General features: G+C 36.6%; 1 protein-coding gene across 5 annotated transcripts in view; it reads left to right on the forward strand.

Moving 5' to 3' along the window:
• The window catches only part of LOC115264667 (A-kinase anchor protein 9-like), a 137945-nt gene that overhangs the window by 51222 nt on the left and 59482 nt on the right, over positions 1 to 27241 (forward strand). For all 5 annotated transcript variants that reach the window (XM_062859963.1, XM_029868627.2, XM_062859964.1 and 2 more), the window contains exon 2: positions 4789 to 7578. In XM_062859963.1, the coding sequence (XP_062715947.1) occupies positions 4789 to 7578 (2790 nt within the window). The remainder of the gene's footprint in view (positions 1 to 4788; positions 7579 to 27241) is intronic.

Raw genomic sequence — 27241 nt, forward strand, 5'->3', positions numbered from 1 at the left:
AGGAATGCTCATTTATGACTTTGAATTGTTACTTGGGAATAGTCCTTAGCTTGGAATGCTAGATAAGTTGCACTACTCTAAACGCTCATTAAAACTGAGACGATCCTCTTCTGAATTTCTTAGTTAAACTATTGAATTAATTTCTGTCTTAACTCCAAAATCCATTTTTGGCCAAAATTTTGGACGGAACTTATCGAGTAATGCCTGAGGTTCGAAAAAACATTGAATCATGGCAAGAATTCTGAATTTCTTGGTGATTATTTGAAGTATAGAATTAGTTAACGTTAAAATACACATTAATAAAAACAAAAAAAAATGGTGATTCTGACAGCTTTTTTTTTTTTTTGAATTTGCAAAAAGAAGTCTGCCGATTTTGGAGAATAGTTTGGTTGAATACTGTAGTCAAATTTAACAGAATCTCGTAAAGAAAATCATTGGTTTTATAGATTTCGTGTGTCATAAGAAATCAAAACCGAAAGATCGGATAAGACGTCCTGGAGATTTTATTTGTATTTGTATTTTTAGAGAATTCCATGGAAAAACAATGATTTCCAATCAGAGCACTCGTTATTAAAAAGTTAAGAATTTCATGGTAAATTTTTTGGAGGATTTTTTTTTTTTGCAGAATACTTAAAGAATGTCATGAATAGTTGTTTTTCAGTGAACAATTTTTGGCTTTTTATGAGTTTGAGTCATTAAAACCATATGTTTTGTATAGCGCGGATTTGATGACTTCGGATTTCAAATGGCTTGGCGCGGATTTTGCGGTTTCTAAATCGGCACTTTTGTAACAGCCCTAGAATGTTAATATATCTTTTAGTTTCTTTCATTATTTTCTGTGGTTTTTACAAAGCTTTATATTCTTAAACTGTTCATTATATCTTAGAATGCTTTCAATGTTCTTATTAAGTTGTAAGTCAAATGCAAATTGTTTACCGTTTTAATGCTCAACCAATCATCAGGCATCATTGTACCTACTAAACGGTTCTTGGCCTTCTCATTGTACAGCGCACACTATCCGGAGGAAATGCTCTAAAAATTGACTTCTAATAGATAGTTTTCATCTAAACTGACACTATCTAGTGTGCCCTTCTGTAACATTTAACAAAACTTGTCGACCTTCCGGTGGTAATCACAAGTTATAATACGTAAAGGTTCACCTCTAATCAGTGGACATTTACTTACTTACTTACTTACTTGATACTTGATGGGCTACAACTCGTAGCGGTGAGCCTACGCCGAATAAAGTATTTGCTTCCAGGACCAGTGGAAGCAGATTCTTCATTCGGCGTAGACTCACCGCCAATCGCTTCCAGTCGCCTTGAACGTTTAGGAGTCTTTAGGTCCTCCTCAACACCAAAAAGCCAACGTGTGCGCGGCCTTCCACGAAGCCGCCGACCCCTACCTGATTCTCTACTGAATATGATTTTAGCTTGTCGTTCCTCTGGCATACGAGCTACATGCCCAGCCCACCGCAGCCTGCCGTGATTTATTCGCTTCACCATATCCATATCTTTATATACTTGGTACACTTGCCAAATGATGGGTCTGTAAGTTTCGGGAGTACAAAATTTATCGAGAATCTGCCGCAGGGTGAACATCTGATCCGTCGTTGATCGGCTGTCACGAAAACCCACCTGGTATTCCCCGACGAAGGACTCCTCAATCGGCCTCAGCCTGCGAAACCGAATTCCGGACAAAATTTGAATTGAGAAGTGTTATTTCTATAGTTCTCGCACTCCAGTCGATGCTCTTTCTTGTATAGAGGGCTAATAAGGTCATCCAACCAATATGGTACAATATATATTATACAAAATTCATAAGTCACATTACACGAAATGATAAGGTTGTTATATAAAACACCACTACCTCCGGCAAATTTCTCGGATGTACACAGAAGTGCGAACAGGTTAAAATAGGAAGGCTAAAAATGTTGTTTTGTTCCCAATGGATCACTGATGATCCTAATGTAGTTTTATCGCTTGAAAGTCAGGGAATGCTAGTATTATTCTTTATTAAAATTAATGTTTAGTTTTCGGTATATTCAAAATTGGCTAGAATAACAAAGAAAAAATACCATCCTTGGCCAAATTATATTGAGCTCTATTACAAAAATGAGTCGATGAATTTGAATCTTTTATTTGTAGGGGTAGGCGGGGCATTATGGACACCCGGGGCAGAATGGACACCCTCAGTATTTTGAAATATGCGAACTTTTTTGAACTTTTAATGAATGGAGAATAAAGTCCATTTGTCTAAAACGTAGTTTCAGGAAATAAACATTCGAAATTAAAATTATACTTGATTTTACACGAAAAAGTTGCGTCCTCCGTTTTTTGAGCATGGAAATTATAATTTTCACACCATCTAAAATAAGATTTAGTGATTAATTTATTGCAGGTCGATTAAAACCTGATATTTCTAGAACACATGCAAGTAGTTTTGCTGTATCTACATGCTTAACATGTTTATATTTTCTTCTTTATTATATCAAAAATCAAGTTTGGAAATATCTTCTGCTGCCGGGGCAAAATGGACACTCACCTTTTTGAAAGAAGCGACAAGGGAAAAATATAACCTAAATCACAAACCAACCAAATTCTTCGATTTCAGTATATTTTCGGTTAAATGTTCACTATAGTAGATATGGGGTGAAACAAATTGGTCAAAAAACGACAGAAGTGGAAAATAGTTGTTCTAGGCACAGCTGTACATGCCGACAAAAACGAAGCTTTATCCAAAACAGCCTGAATTTAAATTTACTGAACAAAAATGAACTACTTCGGCGTATTATTCATCCATAATAGTTGTTTTGTAATGAAATGACTTTGTAGGTATAAATAATGTACGAAATTCGTAAAAGTTTCATGGTGTCCATATTGCCCCATGGGGGTGTCCATTCTGCCCCGTATGCTTGAAGACGGTCATGAAAAACTAACATTCTTCAAAACATTTTTTGAAGTGGATAAATCATTTTTCTTCGTGAGCATTATTATGCAATAGATGCCAAATAGACTTTAAAAGGAAGCATGTATCAAAAAACTAAACTTTTTTGACATCTTGCCAGGTAAAGTTGGCAAAAACCTTAGGGTGTCCATATTGCCCCGCCTACCCCTATGAGTAGTTCAAAGTGGATCATACCATGAAAAAAAAAAAGGTTAAAATCAGGTTGAATGGATCACTAAAATAACTAAAACGGCCGCTATGAAATGAACAGATAGCGCCACCGTAGCTTTGTGTGTTTGACGTAACTCGACTGCTGTCACTGTGTTACCGTCCATATACGGTGGCGCTTTTGTTTTGATGCGATGAGTAGCGAAAAAGTCGGCTTCAATGATCCATTACAAGTGCAACATTTTTTTGTCTCAAGAGCAAACTTATGTGTCTCCGACAGATTTTGGGCCGCTAAATCCGAATCCGGGCTCAGATTTGTTCCAGCACGTCACAATTTTGAGCTATACCTCAATTTATTGGGCAAAATATGCGATTTTGGGCTATTTTGATTGCAAGCCATTAAGCATGGAAATACTTTTTTAGGCAATGAAAGGGTAAATTGGCCAATTAACATCTAAACTAACGGCTCATGCAAAATATTTCGTTTTACCAAATTAAATTTTCAAGATTTATGCATTTTATGTTAGTAAGAAAACTTGCATGCAACTTTTGGAGGGTGACTTGTATGAGAAATATCGTACCTAACATAAATCGCTTAAAACTATCATTTTTATATTTTGCCCTATAAATCGAGGTATAGCTCAAAATTGTGCTGGAACACACCTGAGCCCGGATTCGGATTCAGCGGCCCAAAAACCTTCGAAGACAGATAAGTTTGCTCTTGAGACAGATCAGTATTATTAATATTAATATTTATTAAAGACACTTTAGGGGCTGTCCATTAATTACGTAAGGGAAATTTTACGATTTTTCGACACCCCCACCCCCCCTTGTAAGATTTTTTGTATGAGAACCCAAATATTTTTGTATGGAGCGTAAGATTTCTCAAACCCCCCCTCCCCCCATAAACCCTTACGTAATTAATGGACAGCCCCTTACCACTTATGTGGCATTCGTGTCTGACAGACCAATAGGTAATTTTTGTTTCGCTGTGTTATTAAAAAAAAAAGTACTTAAATTTGACAGTTCAACACTTAATCTTGACAGTTTCCTAAGGAAATAATTATCGAACTTTTTTTCATTTGTGAATTGTAACTTAGGCTAATTTTTCACACAATTATCGAACTGTCAAGTTTAAGTGAAAATTTATTTTAATTCTCCAATTGGAACAGACCCTAAAAATACTCGCGTTCTATTGCAGAGATATGGGTTTGAAGATAATAATCGTCTTTAGGGTATGACCTTAACCTTTTGGGTGAAAGTGTATGAAATCTGTTGCAGTCTTGCACCTTGTAACTTCAAACAGTTTAACGCAAATGGGGAGGATATACTATTTTTACCGATTTTTTTTGCCTAGCTTTTAAGCCCTAGAATGATTTACCATTGCAGCTACTTCTCAGGACATATAAAAAAAAAGTTTTTATAACCTCTATTCTGCAGCAATATTTAAAAAGAGTCTATCGTAACATTGTAGTAATCGTTTCTCATTTCTATAGTATGTATACCATTTTTTATGTAGTCGGAATGGAAGAGTTGATATTGGAATATTAACGATGCGTCCATGGAAAGAATCAAAACCCATTATGCTATTTCTAAATGTTGCTCCAAAAACCCATTCCATAGTCTATAAATACGATAAATACTCATGCCACCGTTTCTGTTTAACCTTTTCAGGTGCCACCAAACCTGCCGCAGCTTTCAAACTCTTCAAACCTTGGCCCCAACAAATCACCCGCATCACTCACAGGTCGCTCAGAGCCGTCTGTTCGGTTCAAGCTTGAGGAGGACATTATCGGAAGTAGTCTCAGTGTCAGCAGTGCTAGCACCGGCGGTGGCAGCAGCAACAATGAAGACAGCCTAGAGATTATGGAGGAAATAGATATTCCAGACGATGAAAGCACACAGGATAATGACGCCAGCGGTGGTAGCATTTCCGAAAACCTTGCCCTGAGCGTAGGTCCCGCCGAAAATGCGCAACAACGGCCATTGGACAAGGGAAAACCTGCTACCGACAGAAAAAGGCAGTTGTTCGATATTGACGATGAACCACCGCCTGGTGGGTCATTTGGGAAGACGTTCGACATCGATGAGTTGCAACTCTCGGGTGATGAAATTGCTCAACATTTTCAATCATTTAGTGAAAGTACTGACCCAAAAGGTGAAGATAATAAAGTGAATCTCGACGATAAAAAGAAACTGTTGCAACAAAATCCCGATGTTGGGTCTATGGGCGTGTTGTTAGATGATGTTGAATCTACAGAAGATGTACCAAAAAGTGATCTAACGAAGAATGAATCTCAGTTGAAGCAAAGCTCTGTTCAAAAAGAGTTTGAATCGAAAAAAGAATTATCTCCCCTGAACGAAGATGTAGTGTTAATAAATAATAGTAAAGTTAGTTTGAAATCGTTGAAAAAGCTTCAGAAACAACCGAATGTGCTTGATAACAGTGGAGATAACAGTTATAGTACAACTAATGATATCTCGGAGCTTGCCCGAGATACGGAGAGCGATCGTATAATGAGTGATAACAACGATCACAGTTCTCAAAGTGATGCTACTCCTAAACCAGCTGATAGTGATAAGGAAGCATCTCTTCCAAAAGTGTCATCAATACAGTTAAGAAGCAAAAGTGTGGGAATGGGAAATAAGAGCAAACAACGTGAAGTTGAGCCTGAATTTGCCAGTCTTGGAATAGTGAAATTATGTGAAGAAAAATCAATAGACATGCATGATTCAAGTGTTGAAGAAGATAATTCTATTGAAGAAATGTTGATGTCAAATGCATCAGTTGATGTATCAGCAGTTAACGAGCCGGTTCTGTCAGAAGTTCATCAATCCAAAGAAGATTCAACAGATAGTAATCATTCTAGTGATTTGAAGGAGAAAATACTTAATACAAGTAAATCATTTGAAGAAGTAAAATCACAGCATGAAGAATTAGATGTGCCCACCGACAAATTCGAAGGAAATAAACCTGCTGTTGTCAAACAAATGGAAAAGGTTACTGACGTTAAGGAAGCGTTGGAGGATATCTCAGAGGAGTCGGAGCAAACATTGACAAACTCTAACCATTCGGAGAGCCGTCAAAACACGGATGACGAACAATCAAAACCTCTAGCTGTTGTGGAAAAGGGTAAGGAAATGCGCAAGATACTTGAAGAGAAAATTCTAAGAAATCAACTCAGCATAGAAAGTACTATTTATGAGGATAACAAAGAAAATATTCCTGATTCATTAAGTATAAACAAAAGCACCGATTTGGACAGTGTTGTGAGCTTGAACATGTTTCAAGCAATGAACAACGAGATAAAGCAGCTTCAGGAAATTATTGCTACAAAAGACATAATGCTAGAAGCTTATTCTACAAGAGATTCTTTAAAGGAAGCTCGTTTAGAATCTCTAAAAGATCCACAAAGATCTAGCGATTCCAGTAGCCTAACTACCAACTCGACCGAGTACAGACCCCTGAACGATGAAACAGTATCCAAAAAAGAACTTCTCCAAAAAGTCGCCGATCAAAATCAATGGATTGTAACGCTTGCCGAAAAGCTACAAGAAACCAATCAAGCACGAGAACAAGAACGATTGGAAAGCATCAAATTAGTGGCGGAAGTCAATCGTCTCACCAAGCAGCTGGCTGAAAATGCCGAAACAATCAGACAGAGACCACATTGGATGCGAGATCAGGAAAGTACCGGGCAGAGAATATCGGAAATTTCTATGGAATTAGTAAGCGAAACAGACGATGCCTTGTCAGACTTTCCCGATATGTATGAGGAACGATCGAACAGAAATTCGCGGGAACGTCAGTTGGATTTAAATTTAGACATAGATTATTCTGAACAAAACCCTCTTCACATTCCCACCGCAATCAGCAAGCAGCTGGAGCAGTTCAGAAAATATCTATCGCCGGATGAGTTGAGGCTTTTCAACATGGTACAAGGGAAATTTGACGACTACTTGCAGCAAGAAATGGACAAAACGAAGACAACTTGTGAAGATGAACTCAAAATTATCCAAGAACGACTCGTCACAGAGAAAAACGAGCATGAAACAGAAGTGAGCCGACTAAGACAATTGTTATCCAACGTGACAAGTGGATCCGTTGACATCGAAGACCTCAAAGACCTTAAAAGCGAGTTGGAGGCTCGCCATACTCAGGAGATGGATGATTTGCGGACATATTTTGAGGAGAAAGTTGCCGAATTTGAGAAACAATACTCGGAAAAAGTTTTCTCGCAACATAGCAGACAAATGTCGAATGACACGGCTTCCGACATATCAGATCAAGAGGAATTTCCGGAAGAAAACGGTGGCTATCATTCCAAGCACACTAGCCCGAAGCGTAAGGCTAAGGAGGATATCTACCTTAGCCCAACACATCGAAAAATTACTCCAACTACGATCGACACCACCGAAAGTAGCGCGGATGAAGTAATGGAGGTCACCGTGGAGACTGAAAATGTGAGTATCATCTTTTTTTTTCTCTCTTATTTACTGGCTCAGACCTTTTGATCCTAAGTATCACCTTATTTTTAGCTGATGAGTTGGCCAATATTAAAAAGTATCCATGAGATTTTACCGTTTCGTATAATGCTACTTGAGGGGTTTGTGCCATTTGGTTAGAGTCTTATAGCATAAATTCGTTAGGCATAAACGATATTTGGCACTGACAATGGTTTGGCATACAAATAATGGTGCATTATGCCATTAATTCCTGTAATGACCGATCTTCCGCTCCAGCTGTTTGACATATTATCGGATGGCATACAGTCGGTTGGCCTAATTGGGAATAAAATATTGCTATTTTCTATAGCCTAATCGGAAGAGCTCATTTTTTGAGTATAACGTGATTTTTTGGGTTTCAAAACCTTTGTTTTGATGGCTAAATCAACAAAACAGTTTAAATTTTCATGGATAGAATGACAGTTCAATCGATAAAGTGACAGTTCGACCCGAACAAAAAAAAATCCTCATAGGGTAGGTAATCAAAATTTGAACCAAATTGCGGCTTTCCGAAGTAGCGCAAATTTTGAGTGATTTTTTCTCCCATATGGAAATAATTTACTACGGCAAAATCGAATGTACATGAAAGCCACGGGTATAAGCTTTCTGTTAAGTGATAAAAAGTTTGTATTTGCACCGAATTTCATTGAAAAATTCGATTATTCGTCAACAATGATTTTAATCTTAATTTGAACCATCGTTATCATAATTTGAACCAATTTTAATCTTAATTTGAACTACTGGCGGCAGCAGCTCGAGCATCTCCCATAACAGTCAATTTCGTGCTGAACAATAGAAAAACACATGGATCTGCTAATTCCCATAACTATTTTTCAGTAGGCAGTGGAATTTCAACTAAGAATGTTCTTAACTCTTCAGGAACTTGGAAACTAAATTTGGAATTTTTCATCCCCCAAGAGTAAACAAAACAACCACTAGCGCAGTCTGCAGGCCAATACTGGAAGCTCGCCCGCGTTTACTAGTTCAAATTTAGATTACAAATGGTTCAACTTAAGATAACATTCTCCAAGTAAAAATCACTTAAATTTGATAATTTTATGACAAATAATACGGAATATTATTCGGTTGGTCGATTCTACGATAAATAAGCTTTCGTTTGACGTGTTCACTTATTGCGTGTGATACAATGCATGAGCTGTACGAGTGCACCGAAAATGTGCTTTCTCTGGGGGGAAATGGGTGAAATCACAGTGATTTTTCAATTGCCTGTTTTCCATGACAAAAACGCCTTTTTCAATGCTTTTAAAGTCCGTGTTATCAGGTTATATTACGGAAAGCTGTTTAATATCTTTTTCCGGACAATATTTGCCTTAAAAGTAGTTTGTTTTAATGAATTTCGAAATGGTTCAAATTAAGATTACAATTTGACTAGTTCAAAGTTTGATTTCTTACCCTACAAACTTTCAATTCATTTTAAAAATAGTTCCCGAGCTCTAAGAACTATGAAATTTTGGATTTCGACTAATTTTTGGGCGCAAAATTCGATTATGAAATAATCCAACCGGCTGCGATGCGGCCATGTTTTTGAAGTCATCATCTGTTTCAGGTCAAACATTTGATTTAGGCGTAGTTTACGAGTGATATTTTTTCTTTAACAAAAAAAGTTCTTTACATCCCCAATTGCGGCCTAATTTGAACACGTTTTTATTTATTGATACATATTTCAGCTAAGAGAATTAGATTTTTTCATAATTCTTCTAGTATTTTCGAAAATTTTCTTTTTTGTTGTGGAAAATATTACGCGCTTTTCAAGTGTTGGTCCAGAAAAGTTCACTGTTTACAAATTTTGCTGTCAAAATGGGGTTCAACGCACAATGGGGGTCAGAGATGTTGGCTCGCTTTTTTACTGTGGGGTAGTATTTGGATGACAAGTGGCTGAAATAATCCGAATACACCCCTAAAGAACCCAATTGTTATTTTGTAAAACTAATTGTTTCGCTTATCACCTGCTGTAGCAGCTCCTACATACATACAGTGTCGGACAAAATTATAAGACCAGCGGTCCTATTTCATACAAAATGGTCATGTATGACGATATGGCGCTCGGTTTCTAGCAAACCGATTTGGCTGAAATTTTGGCAGCCGACATGGAATTACGGGAATTTTGATTAATACAAATTATTGATTGAGTTTTGTTAACTACTTCCAAAGTTACAGATATACGGTGCGACAAAACTCAAACATCAGATTTTTATGATGGTTTTTTTGTGGTCAATTCAATAAAAATATCCAATTCAATAAAAATGGCATCCTTAATTTTAGTACTTGTTTATAAATCATCAAGTATCAGCTACTCTCATATATCCTTTGGTAATGGCAATCTGAAAGTGGTTCTATTATTTCGTTGTTTCGCATATCTGTAACTTTTGATGTAGCGAACAGAACTCAATCAATAAAATACAAATCAAAATTCACGTAACTCCATGGCGACTGCCAAAATTTCAGCCAAATCGCTTCACTAGAAACCGAGCATCACATCGTCAAACTTGACCATTTTGTATGAAAAATAGCTGGTGGTCTTATTGTTTTTCCAGTGTGTGGATTTTTATCGCGAACCACTGAATGGTCCATGCTCAGCAAGTGATACATTCGCGATTGTAACATTTCGTGAACCAACATGCTCGGGAACGCTCCTCGAAATGCTGATCATTCTCTTGTCCGTTTCGATACGAGAGCGCAATCAAGAGAGAAGATGCTCGATGACGCTAATGAAAGCGATGCATTCGGTAAGAATATTTTATTGCCATAATTCTTTTTTTATTGTGACTACACAACCTGCAACGTCGGGAATACATTTAAATTAAAAAGTAGTTCACGTTTTTAAAGCGAAAACGCATTAAATACTAATGAAAATAACGATTATTCACAGTTGCTCCCAGCCAACGATGAGAGATCATCGGTAAGTGTTACACTTAGCGATGCCCGCTCATCGCCGCAGCTTGTTTATATCGGAGTATCTTCTTTGTGTTCCTCCGTGAACCATGCGACTCGACGAGAGAACACACACCGCTTGGTAATTGAAACAGAACCAACAGAAGGGAACAAAAACTGCCGAGTGGTTCACTGATCACTTTTTCGTCCAAACACTGGTTTTGTCCGACACTGTATGCTTATTTGCTCTAGAGTATGTACATACCTATATAACAAAGTTCAGCAAATGCGACTTATTTTAATTTTTTATTTTTCTCGCCATGTTTTTCTACCTTTACCGTAGACCGTAGGCTTCGTGATCTAGTGGCTATCGTTTCTGAATCGTTTACAGAAGGTCTTGGGTTCAATGCCAAAACCGTTCCTTCCCTCCTACTTTGTATCTTTCTATCGACTTCCTCCCTCTTCTCTAAATTTTCAACTCATGTGCATAAATATTAGACTGGGTCAACAAAGTCGATTTTTTGGAACAAAGCTTTTTCGATTCCACAAAAGAATTCAACTTATGAGTAAAATGCAAAAAAGTACGTTTTCCTATACTAAATTCCATACAAATTTCAATCGCAATGCGGAATACGGGGACGCAACCAATCGCTCCCAAATTTTGCACAGTTCTTTTGGACACTAATATAGATTTAAAAAGCTTTGTTCCGGGTTGATACGATCAAATTTAAAGTTTCTCCATATAACGTTGTCCCACTCTAATAAATATGTTCATATTCATAGCCATTGCTAGAAGCAAAAACGGGTTGAAAATTACAATTATAACTATAAATTACAGCCTACAAATTATGCAACCAGCTAACTGTGCTGCACGATTCTATAACACTCCCCAGAAAACCATTTCCCAGAATGTACTATTCCCAAGAAATTCATTCCCCAGAATTCCATTTCCCAGAATGCACCATGTACGCATGTACAGTGAGGTCGCCATTCACCGCTCATTTTGGGTCAATCATTCAAAAATAGTAAAGTATCGTAACAAAAAAAGAATGTAACATGCTGTCACATTAAAAAACTTTTATTTCATTGGATGTAGGTATCTGAAATCACGTTCTTAAGAAAATATTTTCCACACTGCGCTGCAGTGCAGCATGGAAACTGTTCAGGGCAGCTGCGGGAGAAATAAAACAGTAAAACCCGTAAAAATTGAATTTTGACAAAACTGGATGAACTGAACACCATGAATCATCGATACTGTGGTATATCAAAGTTATTTTGTTTTTCTAAATGTATAATTTATGTGGTTCCATGGAAAAATCCAGTGAGCGGTGAATGGATGGATGAGCGGTAATAGGAGCCAAGAGATAACACATTTTAATTTTCATTTTTTCAGTTGTGAACATATTTTACGATCGTTTCATATTTTTTCTATAATAACTACCTACTTAATTATTGAGTTGTTTACGTAAATTTATGTGCAATGTTTGCTAATGTCGATTTTTAATGTCATAAACTTTATGAAAATGCCGTTAAATGAGCGATGAATGGCAACCTCTACCATTCCCTAGAAGAGCTTAATATACCTGGCTAAAAAGTATAATTCAATACACAAACAGTACAATGTTGATCATAATGGTAATTTGCTTAACATTACATTCATTATAATCCATAATCAGCAAACTCATACCATGGAGATTCTGGCTTTCTCACTCTAGGGAATCCAAACGATTAAATTTGCAATGGCTGACGTTTCGGCATGGTGTATTTGGCCTTTTTCAAGGGTAAACTAAAAAACAAATTACAATAGTTAGATACTATGTAGAACGAAACAGATTAACATTTAAAGAACCTACGCTGTGTATCGTCTGCAAGAAAAACGGAAACAAATTATTTATAAGTTGCAGGTATAAGATACAAAAGGCTCCCAATAAACTGTGGCACTAGTAATAAAAACAGAAATTAAATGTTAAAGCTAAGTTTTCTGTTCACAAGTAGAGCGCTCAAGTAAAATTCCTCATTTTTCCGCAAGTAATGTTGATATCTGATCGATTATGGGGAGAAACGTTACTTTTCCTTACGTAACAATTACACGGACTATTTTTCCGCACAGAAAAGCGACTGCTCTATTGCGTTACGCTTTTTTCCTTACTTGTCATCTGCGAACTGCTCAACTGGTCCTGTCTTTTTGCACAGAACGTACGTAATGGAAACTAGGATTAATCCGTTTTGGTACTAGTATCTAATTAGTGTAAATTGTTCTTTAGATTTACTCTGAAAAAGGCTGAAAAACCAGGCCAAAACGTCGGGCAATACAAATTTAATCGTTTGCATTTCCTACATTGAGAAAGCCAGAACATACTATTTCCAGTCGAAAACCTCTAGGAAACACATACCAAAACTCGCTTTACTTTTTACGGATGCCTTTATCCTTCAAGCGTCTTAGAAGGTCTTCTACATGTAAGAAGTGCATCAGTGATGAGAGGACATCTCCATCGACAGCCCTTTGTTGCTCTTACTGTTGCAGATGATCTCCCAGAGCTTGAGCTGAACTTGAGCTTGAGTGTGCTTGTTTGAGCTTGATTTAATATCCGTAGATCCTATTACAGTATTGCCAGATCAGCTACACTCACACAAGGAACCAATGAGATATCTGCCGGGAACTAGCAGGCATCTTCAGTTTGTGAGTGTTGGTGGTCTTCAATGTGGGGAAGGGGAAAGAAGTGATGATTGCAATAGTTTGTATTTACGGCATACACGGCATGATAGATTTACCTCTGTGTTACCTGATTACTTCTCTGTGGATTTGCACTGTGTTGTGAAAGTTGAAAGGAAGGGAAAGGTTTTTTTTTAAATCCGTTTCGGGTTATAGCGATGGCAATAAACGAACATATGAATATCTAAGTTGTAGGGGTAGGCGGTAGATTGACCTAACATAAAATGAAAAAAATATTACAAATTGGCTTAAGAAAAAACATTAGACAAATATGGTTGCCACAATGGCCGACTTGGACCCCTACTCACGTTTTTAACAGCACCAATCGATTTGGAAAAGCTGTCTCTTTTTGCAAGTGAGCAAAGCCAGGACACGGTGTGCCAAAAACCGTTATTAACAAATAAAAATGTCCACCAAAATGGCACCCGGCATTCGAAAGATATACTATTCTAGTATCTCCTCTGAAAATTTGAAAATGTTTCATCTAGGGAAACTAAAGTTTTTTGTGAATTGAAGATTTTGAGCCATTGTATATGGGATTTTCTTATATGAGTAAATATGCGCGCACGGTGTGACTAAAACCGCTATTAACAAATAAAAATATACACTAAACTGACACCCGGCATTCGGAAGATATACTATTACAGTATGGACCCGATTTTGTCTGCCCCATTTTGCGACAAACTTTGTGCTCTCATTATCTTACGGTTAAATTTTAACCAATTCATTCATGTTTATCATCAAACGACAGCTAAAAAGCAGAACATAGAGGGATCAAAAGTTTGAAAAAATGTTTAGGTTTTCGAGGAGAGCAAAAAATGTGTTCCGAAAAGGGGCTGACAAAATCGGGTCACTTATGTATAGCATCACCTCCGAAAATTTGAAAATGTTTTATCGAGAGAAACCAAAGTTTTTACTGTTTGAAGATTTTCCTCTATTTTCATAGAATTAGCTCATATATGGGAACATTGTCATATGGCGCTCTTCATATCATAAACAAATAATAACACTGCTGGACAAATTTTTGAAAAAAGTTCGTATTATGGGATGAGAAAAAAAGAACAGAGTTTTGGAACCCTAGAAGTGAAAGAATTTTCGAAAAATCAGTTTATAACCGAAGTTTCAATTGATATAAGCATTAGGATTTCTAGGGTCCCAAATCCCTATTATTTTCTTCTCATCCAATAACGCGAATTAGTGTTGAACGGTGTATTGAGTTTCACAAACTCCAAAAGTACAATATTCAAGCAACTTCTCTGAAAATTTGACAACATTTCATTGAGAGGGATGTAAATTAACGTGGTTTGAGAAACTAATTAGTATAGACTGTTTCAGAAATTATAAATACACTTTGTTTATTAAATTAAATGAACTGTTCTAATGATTTTTACAACTTCTTTCGCAGTATAGCATATTGTACTCCATATTTTAATATTTCCCTTCAATTGTCTTGATATTTTAAAGAACAGTCGAGTTCTCTAACAGATAGCTTAATTTTTCAAATTTTCATTTGCACAAAGGTGTTTTTTAATGATTTCAACATTCTTTATCACTAAATACCAAAAATTATCTAAATGTTTATCACATTCGGTTTCTTAACAAGTTATCTAAGGAATGCCTTGATCAAACTTTGTGAAAAATCGATAAAGGCATTTCCATAACATTTTTTCTCATTTTGTAAGGTTTTCTACGGAACATAAGAACCACCACACAGTTTCTTAGCTTTCCTGAACGCATCTAATCTAAACAAACTTATTTTTTCAGCTCATTCGATCATTCAGATAGCAAAGCTTGTCATACTATAAAAACGAATGCAGTGAGCAATAATTAAGATATACGTTTGCTTAACGTTTGTTGTTACTGGTGTTGTTGAGAAATTTGAAACAAAAATTTTTGTATTGAGAAGGCCCGTAATGGTGGTTCTTGATGAAATTTTCCAGTAATAATTACTCTTACCAATCGAGAAATATCTTTTATTATCCATACAGCAATTTTTATTGTGTTTGGAAATTAAATATTTTATCTGTGACACTTTTTTCTTTTCTATTATGCTACATTTTTTGATCACTTTGTGCAATTTCAAATTTTAATCATCTAGTTTACAGAGTCCTATTTTTTAACTTTTACAAGAAACATCAACAAAATTGGTATTATTTGCTTCGTTAGCATGTTCACTAGAAGAGCTAGAAGAAACTGTTTTAGATATTGTGCTCAAACTGAAATGGCAGTTAATCGTTAGTGTATTTATAATTTCTGAAACAGTCTATATTCCATAGTTCCATCTGCTACTCGAATACAAATAAAAATGTGGTACGTCGTGAGCGTTCATTACATAAACTTTCTTTCTTTCTTTCACCCTTTTTTTCGTTTTAAGCATATGTTGATATGTTGATATGTTGATATCTTGTCGGTGAGTTTGAAAACTTTTCATGGTGAAACGAGAGTTAAAGTGAATTCACAGCCTAAGGCTTTGGTCACTTTACCTAGGTCACCAACCTAGGAGGTTTTGTAAATCGTAATGTAATGTTTAAGATATTGAAGCTCTTAAAGTAAACCTAAATGCTAATCGTTAACCTAGCCAGCTTCTATACGTCATGTTACTGTTATGTGCTACCTGTACACCCCTATTACATTCATCGTTTTTACACGAACGATCGGTTGAGCCGAAGGGCTCGGTTGCCTACGATAATAAATAAGACTTCAGTCTATAGTTTACTCTCGAACTTATTGGTCATTATTTGTTAAACAGCGCATCTCACAAACCAATTCTCGGCAAACTCCGTTTTAACCAGGTCACCTCTAAATCTACCTGTATCTACGTTTCTGTGTTTCCAACATAAGACATTAAAGTTACCAACGTGTTTTCCGTGAATTTAGAAGTATTTCACTTGAATGATCATCACTAACAACAATTTTAAGCTTTGATTCCAATTTTATTGGAGAAATGCATACTATCGCCTTGTCTATAAACACGGTAAAAAAAAATCCTAATGAGTTTTGTAACAGTATCGCAAAAAATGTTATATATAATCGATGAGTTACAAACTATATACAGGGTGTTAGGTTCCTGAGTGCAAACTTTTTAAAGGGTGATAGAGGACCATAAATGGAGAAAAAAATTGTTCTACGCATATGGTCAAATCTTAACCGTTACGTAGTTATTGAACTTCCCATGTTTTTGACTCTTATTGCCTTAACTGGCTATAACTTGAAAATGGTCAAACTTATCGAAGTTTTTTGACCCTTATTCGAAAGATTATTGAATTTTCTATCAAATGGCATCTTTGAATCAATTGGTTTAGTTAAATAACTAAGTTTTCTACAGCAAAAAGCTCAAAAGTAGTGTGTTTTAATTTAGTTTTGCCAATTATCTTTGAAAAATGCGTAATAATTCAAAATTCTTTATTAGGCAAAGTTGTGGCCCCTGTTCCACTCTACAATTCGTTCTTTGACATCAAACTTCTATCTCTTATCATTTTGTTGCAATTTCGATTTTAACATCGCATTTCAGATCATTAATTTGCAACTGTCATGGAAAGCACTTTTTTGCGCATTGTGCCGCACATTTGAATCAAAATTGCAAGAAAACGATAAGAGCTAGTAGTTTAATGTCAAAGAACGAATTGTAGAGTGTAACCGGGCCCATAACTTTGCCTAAGAAAGAATTCTAATTTATTACGCATGTTTCAAAGATAATTGACAATAACTAATAAAAATACGCTATTTTTAGCTATTTTGCTACAGAAAACTTAGTTATTTAACTAAACCAATCGATTCAAAGACGCCATTTGATAGAAAATTCAATAATCTTTCAAATAAGGGTAAAAAAACTTTGAAAAGTTTGGCCATTTTCAAGTTATTGCCACTTAAGGCAATAAGAGTCAAAAACATGGGAAGTTCAATAACTACGTAACGGTTGAGATTTGACCATATGCGTAGAAGATTTTTTTTCTCCATTCATGGTCCTCTATCACCCTTTAAAAAGTTTGCACTCAGGAACCTAACACCCTGTATATTCATTGCGAGGAATGATTAACATGTGAAATTAAAATAATATTCTATGAAGCTACTACATTTTCAATACGAATATACTTTATCATATCTTATATTTTCAAACCACTGTAATTTGTGATTGTTTCAATGAAATGTTTACAAATTTTCAGAGAAGTTGTTTGACTGTTGTATCTTTGGAATGGTGTTTGTGAAAATTATTAATATTTGTTTATGATTTGAAGAGTCAATGAAACACCCTATGACAATATTGTCATATACAGGGTGTTTGTTTCCGGAGTGCAGATATTTTTAGGGTAGATAGGTCTCCATGAGTTATGAAAAAGTGCCCAAGGAACATGGGGTCGGAAATCACTGCTAAGTGAGTTAATCACATTTTAAGTTTTTAAATTTTGCTCATCTTTGATACCCTCTATCTTCTAAACCATAAATCGTACAATCAATGTCAACGCTCGAATTGAAAGCTAATGACTTCTACTTTCTTAGTCTCTTGGACGTAAACTTTGTAAAAATAGCCTAAATAGCCTAAATTTTCAAAACATTGCAAAAATGGTCGAAAAAAACAGCTTATTTTCAGACATTTCAGATTATTTTAATATGAAAACAAAACTTCTGTTAAAAAAGTTCTTCTACAAAAGACGCACGAACTTGTTCTCTAAAAATGTTTCTTTGACAGCAAAACTCTATCTTTTGTAGATTAGCTAGGAAATGAATTTGAAAATATCGCTCCGAATTGCATCAACACCATGCCAAAATAATCATCATCACCCTATCCGTTCGTGCGTTCATGTGGTGTTGCTCCATGGCATGAGGACGACTACAGCTGCTGGTGTTGTTATCGCGTACAGAAAACGAGCTCGCTCGTCGTCGCGTCACATCTCCGCCTGTGGAATAATTCGAGGCGGGGTTTGGATTTGCGCATACTAAGTGCGACGTGCAGTTAACTAATTTTGCGACGGAGCGAAAGCGTCGACGAAAGTGTATTTACAAGAGCAACCATTTAAATCCTTCGCACTCGTAGCTCTGCTGCGGTGCCGTTCAGGTGGGGGGGTCTATGCGTGCGGCAGTTTAGAGCATGCACTTATTTAATGCATTTTCAAATGCACTAATTGATTGATGTGGAGCGTTATTCTTCTTATTACTGGCATAACATCCCCACTGGGACAGAGCCTGTTTCTCAGCTCAGCTGTTAAACATACAGAAAAAAATCCCAGAGTATGGATCCAATCTGCAGGTTTTCAAGGTTAAAAATGCTCATAAGAAATCTGGGAAATAAATTAGGCATTTTGTGAGAAGTTGTGGATTTTTAGGGAACTTTGAGGGATGTTTAGGAGATATTGAGGATGTTAAAGGAAACTTAAGAATCATGAGAGTCTTCGTGGGAAATGATGCCTTAGGGAAATCTAAGCGACAAGTTGAACATTTTAGGAGAAGTTGGGGATTTTTGGGGAACGTTAAGGGTTCGAAGAGGATGTTGAGGGTGGTAAATTAAGCTTAGGAATTATGAGAGTCTTTATGGGAAATAATAACTTAGGGAAATCTAAGCAACGAGTTGGACATTTTAGGAGAAGTTGGGGATTTTTAGGGAACGTTGAAGGTTCGAAGAGGATGTTGAGGGTGTTAAATGAAGCTTAGGAGTTATGAGAGCCTTCATGGGAAATAATAACTTAGGGAAATCTAAGCAACAATTTGGACATTTTAGGAGAAGTTGGGGATTTTTAGGGAACGTTGGGGATTTTTTGGAGATATTGAGGATGGTAAAGGAAACTTAGGAATTACGAGAGTCTTCATGATAAACAATGTCTTAGGGAAATCTAAGCAATAAGTTGGATATTTTAGGAGAAGTTGGTGATTTTTAGGGAACGTTGGGAATTTTTGAGAGATATTGAGGGTGTTAAAGGAAACTTAGGAATTATGAGAGTCTTCATGGGAAATGATACCTTAGGGTAATCTAAGCAATAAGTTGGACATTTTAGGAGAAGTTGGGGATTTTTAGGGAACGTTGGGGATTTTTGAGAGATATTGAGGGTATTAAAGGAAATTTAGGAATTATGAGAGTCTTCATGGGAAATGATGCCTTAGGGAAATCTAAGCAATAAGTTGGACATTTTAAGAGAAGTTGGGGATTTTTAGGGAACGTTGAGGGTTCGACGAGGATGTTGAGGGTGTTAAATGAAACTTAAGAATTATGAGAGCCTTCATGGGAAATAATAACTTAGGGAAATCTAAGCAACGATTTGGACATTTTAGGAGAAGTTGGGGATTTTTAGGGAACGTTGGGGATTTTTTGGAGATATTGAGGATGGTAAAGGAAACTTAGGAATTACGAGAGTCTTCATGGGAAACGATGCCTTAGGGAAATCTAAGCAAAAAGTTGGACATTTTAAGAGAAGTTGGGGATTTTTAGGGAACTTTGGGGATTTTTTGGAGATATTGAGGGTGGTAAATTAAGATTAGGAATTATGAGAGTCTTTATGGGAAATAATAACTTAGGGAAATCTAAGCAACGAGTTGGACATTTTAAGAGAAGTTGGGGATTTTTAGGGAACGTTGAGGGTTCGAAGAGGATGTTGAGGGTGGTAAATGAAGCTTAGGAATTATGAGAGTCTACATGGGAAATAATAACTTACGGAAAGCTAGGCAACGAGTTGGACATTTTAGGAGAAGTTGGGGATTTTTAGGGAACGTTGGGGATTTTTTGGAGATATTGAGGATGGTAAAGAAAACTTAGGAATTACGAGAGTCTTCATGATAAACAATGTCTTAGGGAAATCTAAGCAATAAGTTGGATATTTTAGGAGAAGTTGGTGATTTTTAGGGAACGTTGGGGATTTTTTGGAGATATTGAGGATGGTAAAGAAAACTTAGGAATTACGAGAGTCTTCATGGGAAACGATGCCTTAGAGAAATCTAAGCAATAAGTTGGACATTTTAAGAGAAGTTGGGGTTTTTTAGGGAACGTTGAAGGTTCGAAGAGGATGTTGAGGGTGTTAAATGAAGCCTAGGAATTATGAGAGTCCTCCTCCTCCTCTTCTTGGCGTAACGTCCTCACTGGGACAAAGCCTGCTTCTCAGCTTAGTGTTCTATGAGCACTTCCACAGTTATTAACTGAGAGCTTCCTCTGCCAATGACCATTTCGCATGTGTATATCGTGTGGCAGGCACGAAGATACTCTATGCCCAAGGAAGTCAAGGAAATTTCCTTTACGAAAAGATCCTGGACCGACCGGGAATCGAACCCGTCACCCTCAGCATGGTCATGCTGAATACCCGTGCGTTTACCGCCTCGGCTATATGGGCCCTGAGAGTCTTCATAGGAAATAATAACTTAGGGAAATCTAAGCAACAATTTGGACATTTTAGGAGAAGTTTGGGATTTTTAGGGAACGTTGGGGATTTTTGAGAGATATTGAGGGTGTTAAAGGAAACTTAGGAATTATGAGAGTCTTCATGGTAAATAATAGCTAAGGGAAATCTAAGCAACAAGTTGAACATTTTAGGAGAAGTTGGGGATTTTTAGGGAACGTTGGGGATTTTTGAGAGATATTGAGGGTGTTAAAGGAAACTTAGGAATTATGAGAGTCTTCATGGGAAATAATAGCTAAGGGAAATCTAAGCAACAAGTTGAACATTTTAGGAGAAGTTGGGGATTTTTAGGGAACGTTGGGGATTTTTGAGAGATATTGAGGGTGTTAAAGGAAACTTAGGAATTATGAGAGTCTTCATGGGAAATAATAACTAAGGGAAAGCTAAGCAACAAGTTAAACATTTTAGGAGAAGTTGGGGATTTTAGGGAACGTTAAGGGTTCGAAAAGGATGTTGAGGGTGGTAAATTAAGCTTAGGAATTATGAGAGTCTTTAAGGGAAATAGTAACTTACGGAAATCTAAGCAACGAGTTGGACATTTAAGGAGAAGTTTGGGATTTTTAGGGAACGTTGGGGATTTTTGAGAGATATTGAGGGTGTTAAAGGAAATTTAGGAATTGAGAGTCTTCATGGGAAACAATAACTAAGGGAAACCTAAGCAATAAGTTGGACATTTTAGGAGAAGTTGGGGATTTTTAGGGAACGTTGGGGATTTTTGAGAGATATTGAGGGTGTTAAAAGAAACTTAAGAATTTTGAGAGTCTTTATGGGAAATAATAACTAAGGGAAATCTAAGCAACAAGTTGAACATTTTAGGAGAAGTTTGGGATTTTTAGGGAACGTTGGGGATTTTTAGGAGATATTGAGGATGGTAGAGGAAACTTAGGAAATACGAGAGTCTTTATGGGAAATAATAACTAAGGGAAATCTAAGCAACAAGTTGGACATTTTAGGAAAAGTTGGGGATTTTTAGGGAACGTTGGGGATTTTTGAGAGATATTGAGGGTGTTAAAAGAAACTTAAGAATTTTGAGAGTCTTTATGGGAAATAATAACTAAGGGAAATCTAAGCAACAAGTTGAACATTTTAGGAGAAGTTTGGGATTTTTAGGGAACGTTGGGGATTTTTAGGAGATATTGAGGATGGTAGAGGAAACTTAGGAAATACGAGAGTCTTTATGGGAAATAATAACTAAGGGAAATCTAAGCAACAAGTTGGACATTTTAGGAAAAGTTGGGGATTTTTAGGGAACGTTGGGGATTTTTGAGAGATATTGAGGGTGTTAAAAGAAACTTAAGAATTTTGAGAGTCTTCATGGGAAACGATGCCTTAGGGAAATCTAAGCAACAAGTTGGACATTTTAGGAGAAGTTGGGGATTTTTAGGGAACGTTGAGGGTTCGAAGAGGATGTTGAGGGTGGTAAATTAAGCTTAGGAATTATGAGAGTCTTTATGGGAAATAATAACTTAGGGAAATCTATGCAACGAGTTGGACATTTTAGGAGAAGTTGGGGATTTTTAGGGAACGTTGAAGGTTCGAAGAGGATGTTGAGGGTGGTAAATGAAGCTTAGGAATTATGAGGGTCTTCATGGGAAATAATAACTTACGGAAAGCTAAGCAACGAGTTGGACATTTTAGGAGAAGTTGGGGATTTTTAGGGAACGTTGAGGGTTCGACGAGGATGTTGAGGGTGTTAAATGAAACTTAAGAATTATGAGAGCCTTCATGGGAAATAATAACTTAGGGAAATCTAAGCAACAATTTGGACATTTTAGGAGAAGTTGGGGATTTTTAGGGAACGTTGGGGATTTTTTGGAGATATTGAGGATGGTAAAGGAAACTTAGGAATTACGAGAGTCTTCATGATAAACAATGTCTTAGGGAAATCTAAGCAATAAGTTGGATATTTAAGGAGAAGTTGGTGATTTTTAGGGAACGTTGGGAATTTTTGAGAGATATTGAGGGTGGTGAATTAAGCTTAGGAATTATGAGAGTCTTTATGGGAAATAATAACTTAGGGAAATCTAAGCAACGAGTTGGACATTTTAGGAGAAGTTGGGGATTTTTAGGGAACGTTGAAGGTTCGAAGAGGATGTTGAGGGTGTTAAATGAAGCTTAGGAGTTATGAGAGTCTTCATGGGAAATGATACCTTAGGGTAATCTAAGCAATAAGTTGGACATTTTAAGAGAAGTTGGGGATTTTTAGGGAACGTTGAGGGTTCGACGAGGATGTTGAGGGTGTTAAATGAAGCTTAAGAATTATGAGAGCCTTCATGGGAAATAATAACTTAGGGAAATCTAAGCAACGAGTTGGACATTTTAGGAGAAGTTGGGAATTTTTAGGGAACGTTGAGGGTTCGAAGAGGATGTTGAGGGTGGTAAATTATGCTTAGGAATTATAAGAGTCTTCATGGGAAATAATAACTTAGGGAAATCTAAGCAACGAGTTGGACATTTTAGGAGAAGTTGGGGATTTTTAGGGAACGTTGAGGGTTCGACGAGGATGTTGAGGGTGTTAAATGAAACTTAAGAATTATGAGAGCCTTCATGGGAAATAATAACTTAGGGAAATCTAAGCAATAAGTTGGACATTTTAGGAAAAGTTGGGGATTTTTAGGGAACGTTGGGGATTTTTGAGAGATATTGAGGGTGTTAAAGGAAACTTAGGAATCATGACAGTCTTCATGGGAAATGATGCCTTAGGGAAATCTAAGCAACAAGTTGATCATTTTAGGAGAAGTTGGGAATTTTTAGGAAACGTTGGGGATTTTTAGGAGATATTGAGGGTGTTAAAGGAAACTTAAGAATTATGAGAGAAATAATAACTTAGGGAAATCTAAGCAACAAGTTGGACATTTTAGGAGAAGTTGGGGATTTTTAGGAAACGTTGGGGATTTTTAGGAGATATTGAGGGTGTTAAAGGAAACTTAGGAATTATGAGAGTCTTCATGAGAAGTGATGCCTTAGGGAAATCTACTAAATAATTTGGACATTTTAGGGGAAGTTGGGGATTTTTAGGTTACGTTGAGGATTTTTGGAGAATGTTGAGGGATTTTTAGGAGAAAGTGTTGAAATGTTTTGATTTTTTGGGAAATATTGGGAAAGATGATGGTGATCTTTGAAGGAAAATTGTTCCTAAAAGAAATCTGAGAATAAGTTGGACATTTTCGGAAAAGTTAGGGATTTTGAAGGAACGTTGGGGACTTTTAAGAGATATGTGGGAGGATAACGGATGCTTAGGAATCATAGGGGTTTTCAAGGAAAATGATGCCTTTTGGAAATCTGAAAATTATGAAGCATATTTAAGGTTATATTGGGGATTTTCAAGGAACTTTGGGGTTTTATGTGATATTAGTGATTATAAGGAGATATGAAGGGCTTAAAAACCTATGTCTCATGGGAGTCTTATTGAGAAAAAAAAAAATGAAACTCAAAAGTCTTGAGGGTCTTCAAGGTAAGTGATGCCTTTAAAATATCCTCATCATTCTTTAAAAATTCCCAACTTCTCCTAAAATGTCAACACATTCCCAGATTTCTCATAATTTATCTTGAAGAAACCCATGATCCCTAAGTGTGCTTATTTTCCCCAATATCTCCTAAAAATCCCCAAGATTCATTAAAATTTCCCGATTTCAAACAAAAATGTCCAACTCATTGTCAAAACCTTAATTTTCCATAGAGACTCCCATGATTCCTTAGTTTTTTTCCTTCCCTATATCTCCCAAAAATTCCAAAGGCCCATTAAAATCCCCAACATTCCTTAAAATTCCCCACTTTCTCCTAAACATCTCCAACTTTCATTAAATTCCCCTACTTTTCTAAAAAATTTCAACTTATTCGCCAGATTTCTCAAAAGCATCATTTAGCTTGAAGAACCTTAAGACTTAAGTTTCGTTTATACTCTCTAATCTCTCAAATAGCAATCCTCAAATAGCTTCAACATCTCCTAAATTCCTCAACTTAAGGCATCATTTTCCCTGAAGACCCTCATGATTCCTAAGTTTCCTTCAAAACCCTCAATATCTCTTAAAAATCCCCAACGTTCCCTAAAAATCCACAACATCTTTAAAAATGTCCAACTTGTCGCTTGGATTTCACAAAGGCATAATTTCCCATGAAAACCCTCATAATTCTAAAGTTTCCTTTAACATCCTCAACAACTTCTTCAAATCTCCAAAGTTCTCCAAAAATCCCCAATGTTCACTAAAAATCCCCAACTTCTCCTGAAATGTCCGACTTGATTCGTATGTTTCCTTTAACATCCTCAATATCTCCTAAAAATCCCCAACGTTTGCTAAAAATCCCCAATATCTCCGAAACCCCCAAAATTCCCTAAAAATCTACAACTTCTAAAATGTCCAACTTGTTGCTTAGATTTCCCTAAGGCATTGTTTCCCATGAAAACTCTCATAATTCCTAAGTTTCATTTAACACCCTCAACATCTTCTACGAATCCTCAACGTTCCCTAAAAATCCCCAACTTCTCCTAAAATGTCCAACTTGTTGCATAGATTTCCCTAAGGCAACATTTCCCATGAAGACTGTCATGATTCCTAAGTTTCCTTTAACATACTCAATATCTCCTAAAAATTCCCAACGTTCCCTAAAAATCCCCAACTTCTCCTAAAATGTCAAGCTTGATGCTTAGATTTCCCTAAGGCATCATTTCCCATTAAGACCCTCATAATTCCTAAGTTTCCTTTAACACCCTCAATATCTCTCAAAAATCCCCATCGTTCCCTAAAAATCCCCAACTTCTCCTAAAATGTCCAACTTATTGCTTAGATTTCCCTAAGGCATCGTTTCCAATGAAGACTCTCGTATTTCTCAAGTTTCCTTTAAAACCCTCAATATCTCTTAAAAATCCCCACGTTCCATAAAAATCCCCAACTTCTCCTAAAATGTCCAACTCGTTGCTTAGCTTTCCGTAAGTTATTATTTCCCATGAAGACTCTCATAATTCCTAAGCTTCATTTACCACCCTCAACATCCTTTTCGAACCCTCAACGTTCCCTAAAAATCCCCAACTTCTCCTAAAATGTCCAACTTATTGCTTAGATTTCCCTAAGGCATCGTTTCCCATGAAGACTCTCGTAATTCCTAAGTTTCCTCTACCATCCTCAATATCTCCTAAAAATCCCCATCGTTCCCTAAAAATCCCCAACTTCTCCTAAAATGTCCAACTTATTGCTTAGGTTTCCGTTAGTTATTATTTCCCATGAAGACTCTCATAATTCCTAAGCTTCATTTACCACCCTCAACATCCTCTTCGAACCCTTAACGTTCCCTAAAAATCCCCAACTTCTCCTAAAATGTTCAACTTGTTGCTTAGATTTCCCTTAGTTATTATTTCCCATGAAGACTCTCGTAATTCCTAAGTTTCCTCTACCATCCTCAATATCTCCTAAAAATCCCCATCGTTCCCTTAAAATCCCCAACTTCTCCTAAAATGTCCAACTTATTGCTTAGGTTTCCCTAAGGCATCATTTCCCATGAAGACTCATAATTCCTAAATTTCCTTTAATACCCTCAATATCTCTCAAAAATCCCCAACGTTCCCTAAAAATCCCAAACTTCTCCTAAAATGTCCAACTCGATGCTTAGATTTCCCTAAGTTATTATTTCCCATGAAGACTCTCATAATTCCTAAGCTTCATTTACCACCCTCAACATCCTCTTCGAACCCTTAACGTTCCCTAAAAAACCCCAACTTCTTTTAAAATGTTCAACTTGTTGCTTAGATTTCCCTAAGGCATCGTTTCCCATGAAGACTCTCGTAATTCCTAAGTTTCCTCTACCATCCTCAATATCTCCTAAAAATCCCCAACGTTCCCTAAAAATCCCCAACTTCTCCTAAAATGTTCAACTTGTTGCTTAGATTTCCCTTAGTTATTATTTCCCATAAAGACTCTCATAATTCTTAAGTTTCTTTTAACACCCTCAATATCTCTCAAAAATCCCCATCGTTCCCTAAAAATCCCCAACTTCTCCTAAAATGTCCAACTTATTGCTCAGGTTTCCCTAAGGCATCATTTCCCATGAAGACTCTCATAATTCCTAAATTTCCTTTAACACCCTCATTATCTCTCAAAAATCCCCAACGTTCCCTAAAAATCCCCAACTTCTCCTAAAATGTTCAACTTGTTGCTTAGATTTCCCTTAGTTATTGTTTCCCATGAAGACTCTCATAATTCCTAAGTTTCCTTTAACACCCTCAATATCTCTCAAAAATCCCCAACGTTCCCTAAAAATCCCAAACTTCTCCTAAAATGTCCAACTCGTTGCTTAGATTTCCCTAAGTTATTATTTCCCATAAAGACTCTCATAATTCCTAAGTTTCTTTTAACACCCTCAATATCTCTCAAAAATCCCCATCGTTCCCTAAAAATCCCCAACTTCTCCTAAAATGTCCAACTTATTGCTTAGATTTCCCTAAGGCATCGTTTCCAATGAAGACTCTCGTATTTCTCAAGTTTCCTTTAAAACCCTCAATATCTCTTAAAAATCCCCACGTTCCCTAAAAATCCCCAACTTCTCCTAAAATGTCCAACTCGTTGCTTAGCTTTCCGTAAGTTATTATTTCCCATGAAGACTCTCATAATTCCTAAGCTTCATTTACCACCCTCAACATCCTCTTCGA

The sequence above is a fragment of the Aedes albopictus genome, chromosome 3 (assembly GCF_035046485.1).
Source record: "Aedes albopictus strain Foshan chromosome 3, AalbF5, whole genome shotgun sequence".
In the NCBI taxonomy this organism is placed as follows: domain Eukaryota; kingdom Metazoa; phylum Arthropoda; class Insecta; order Diptera; family Culicidae; genus Aedes; species Aedes albopictus.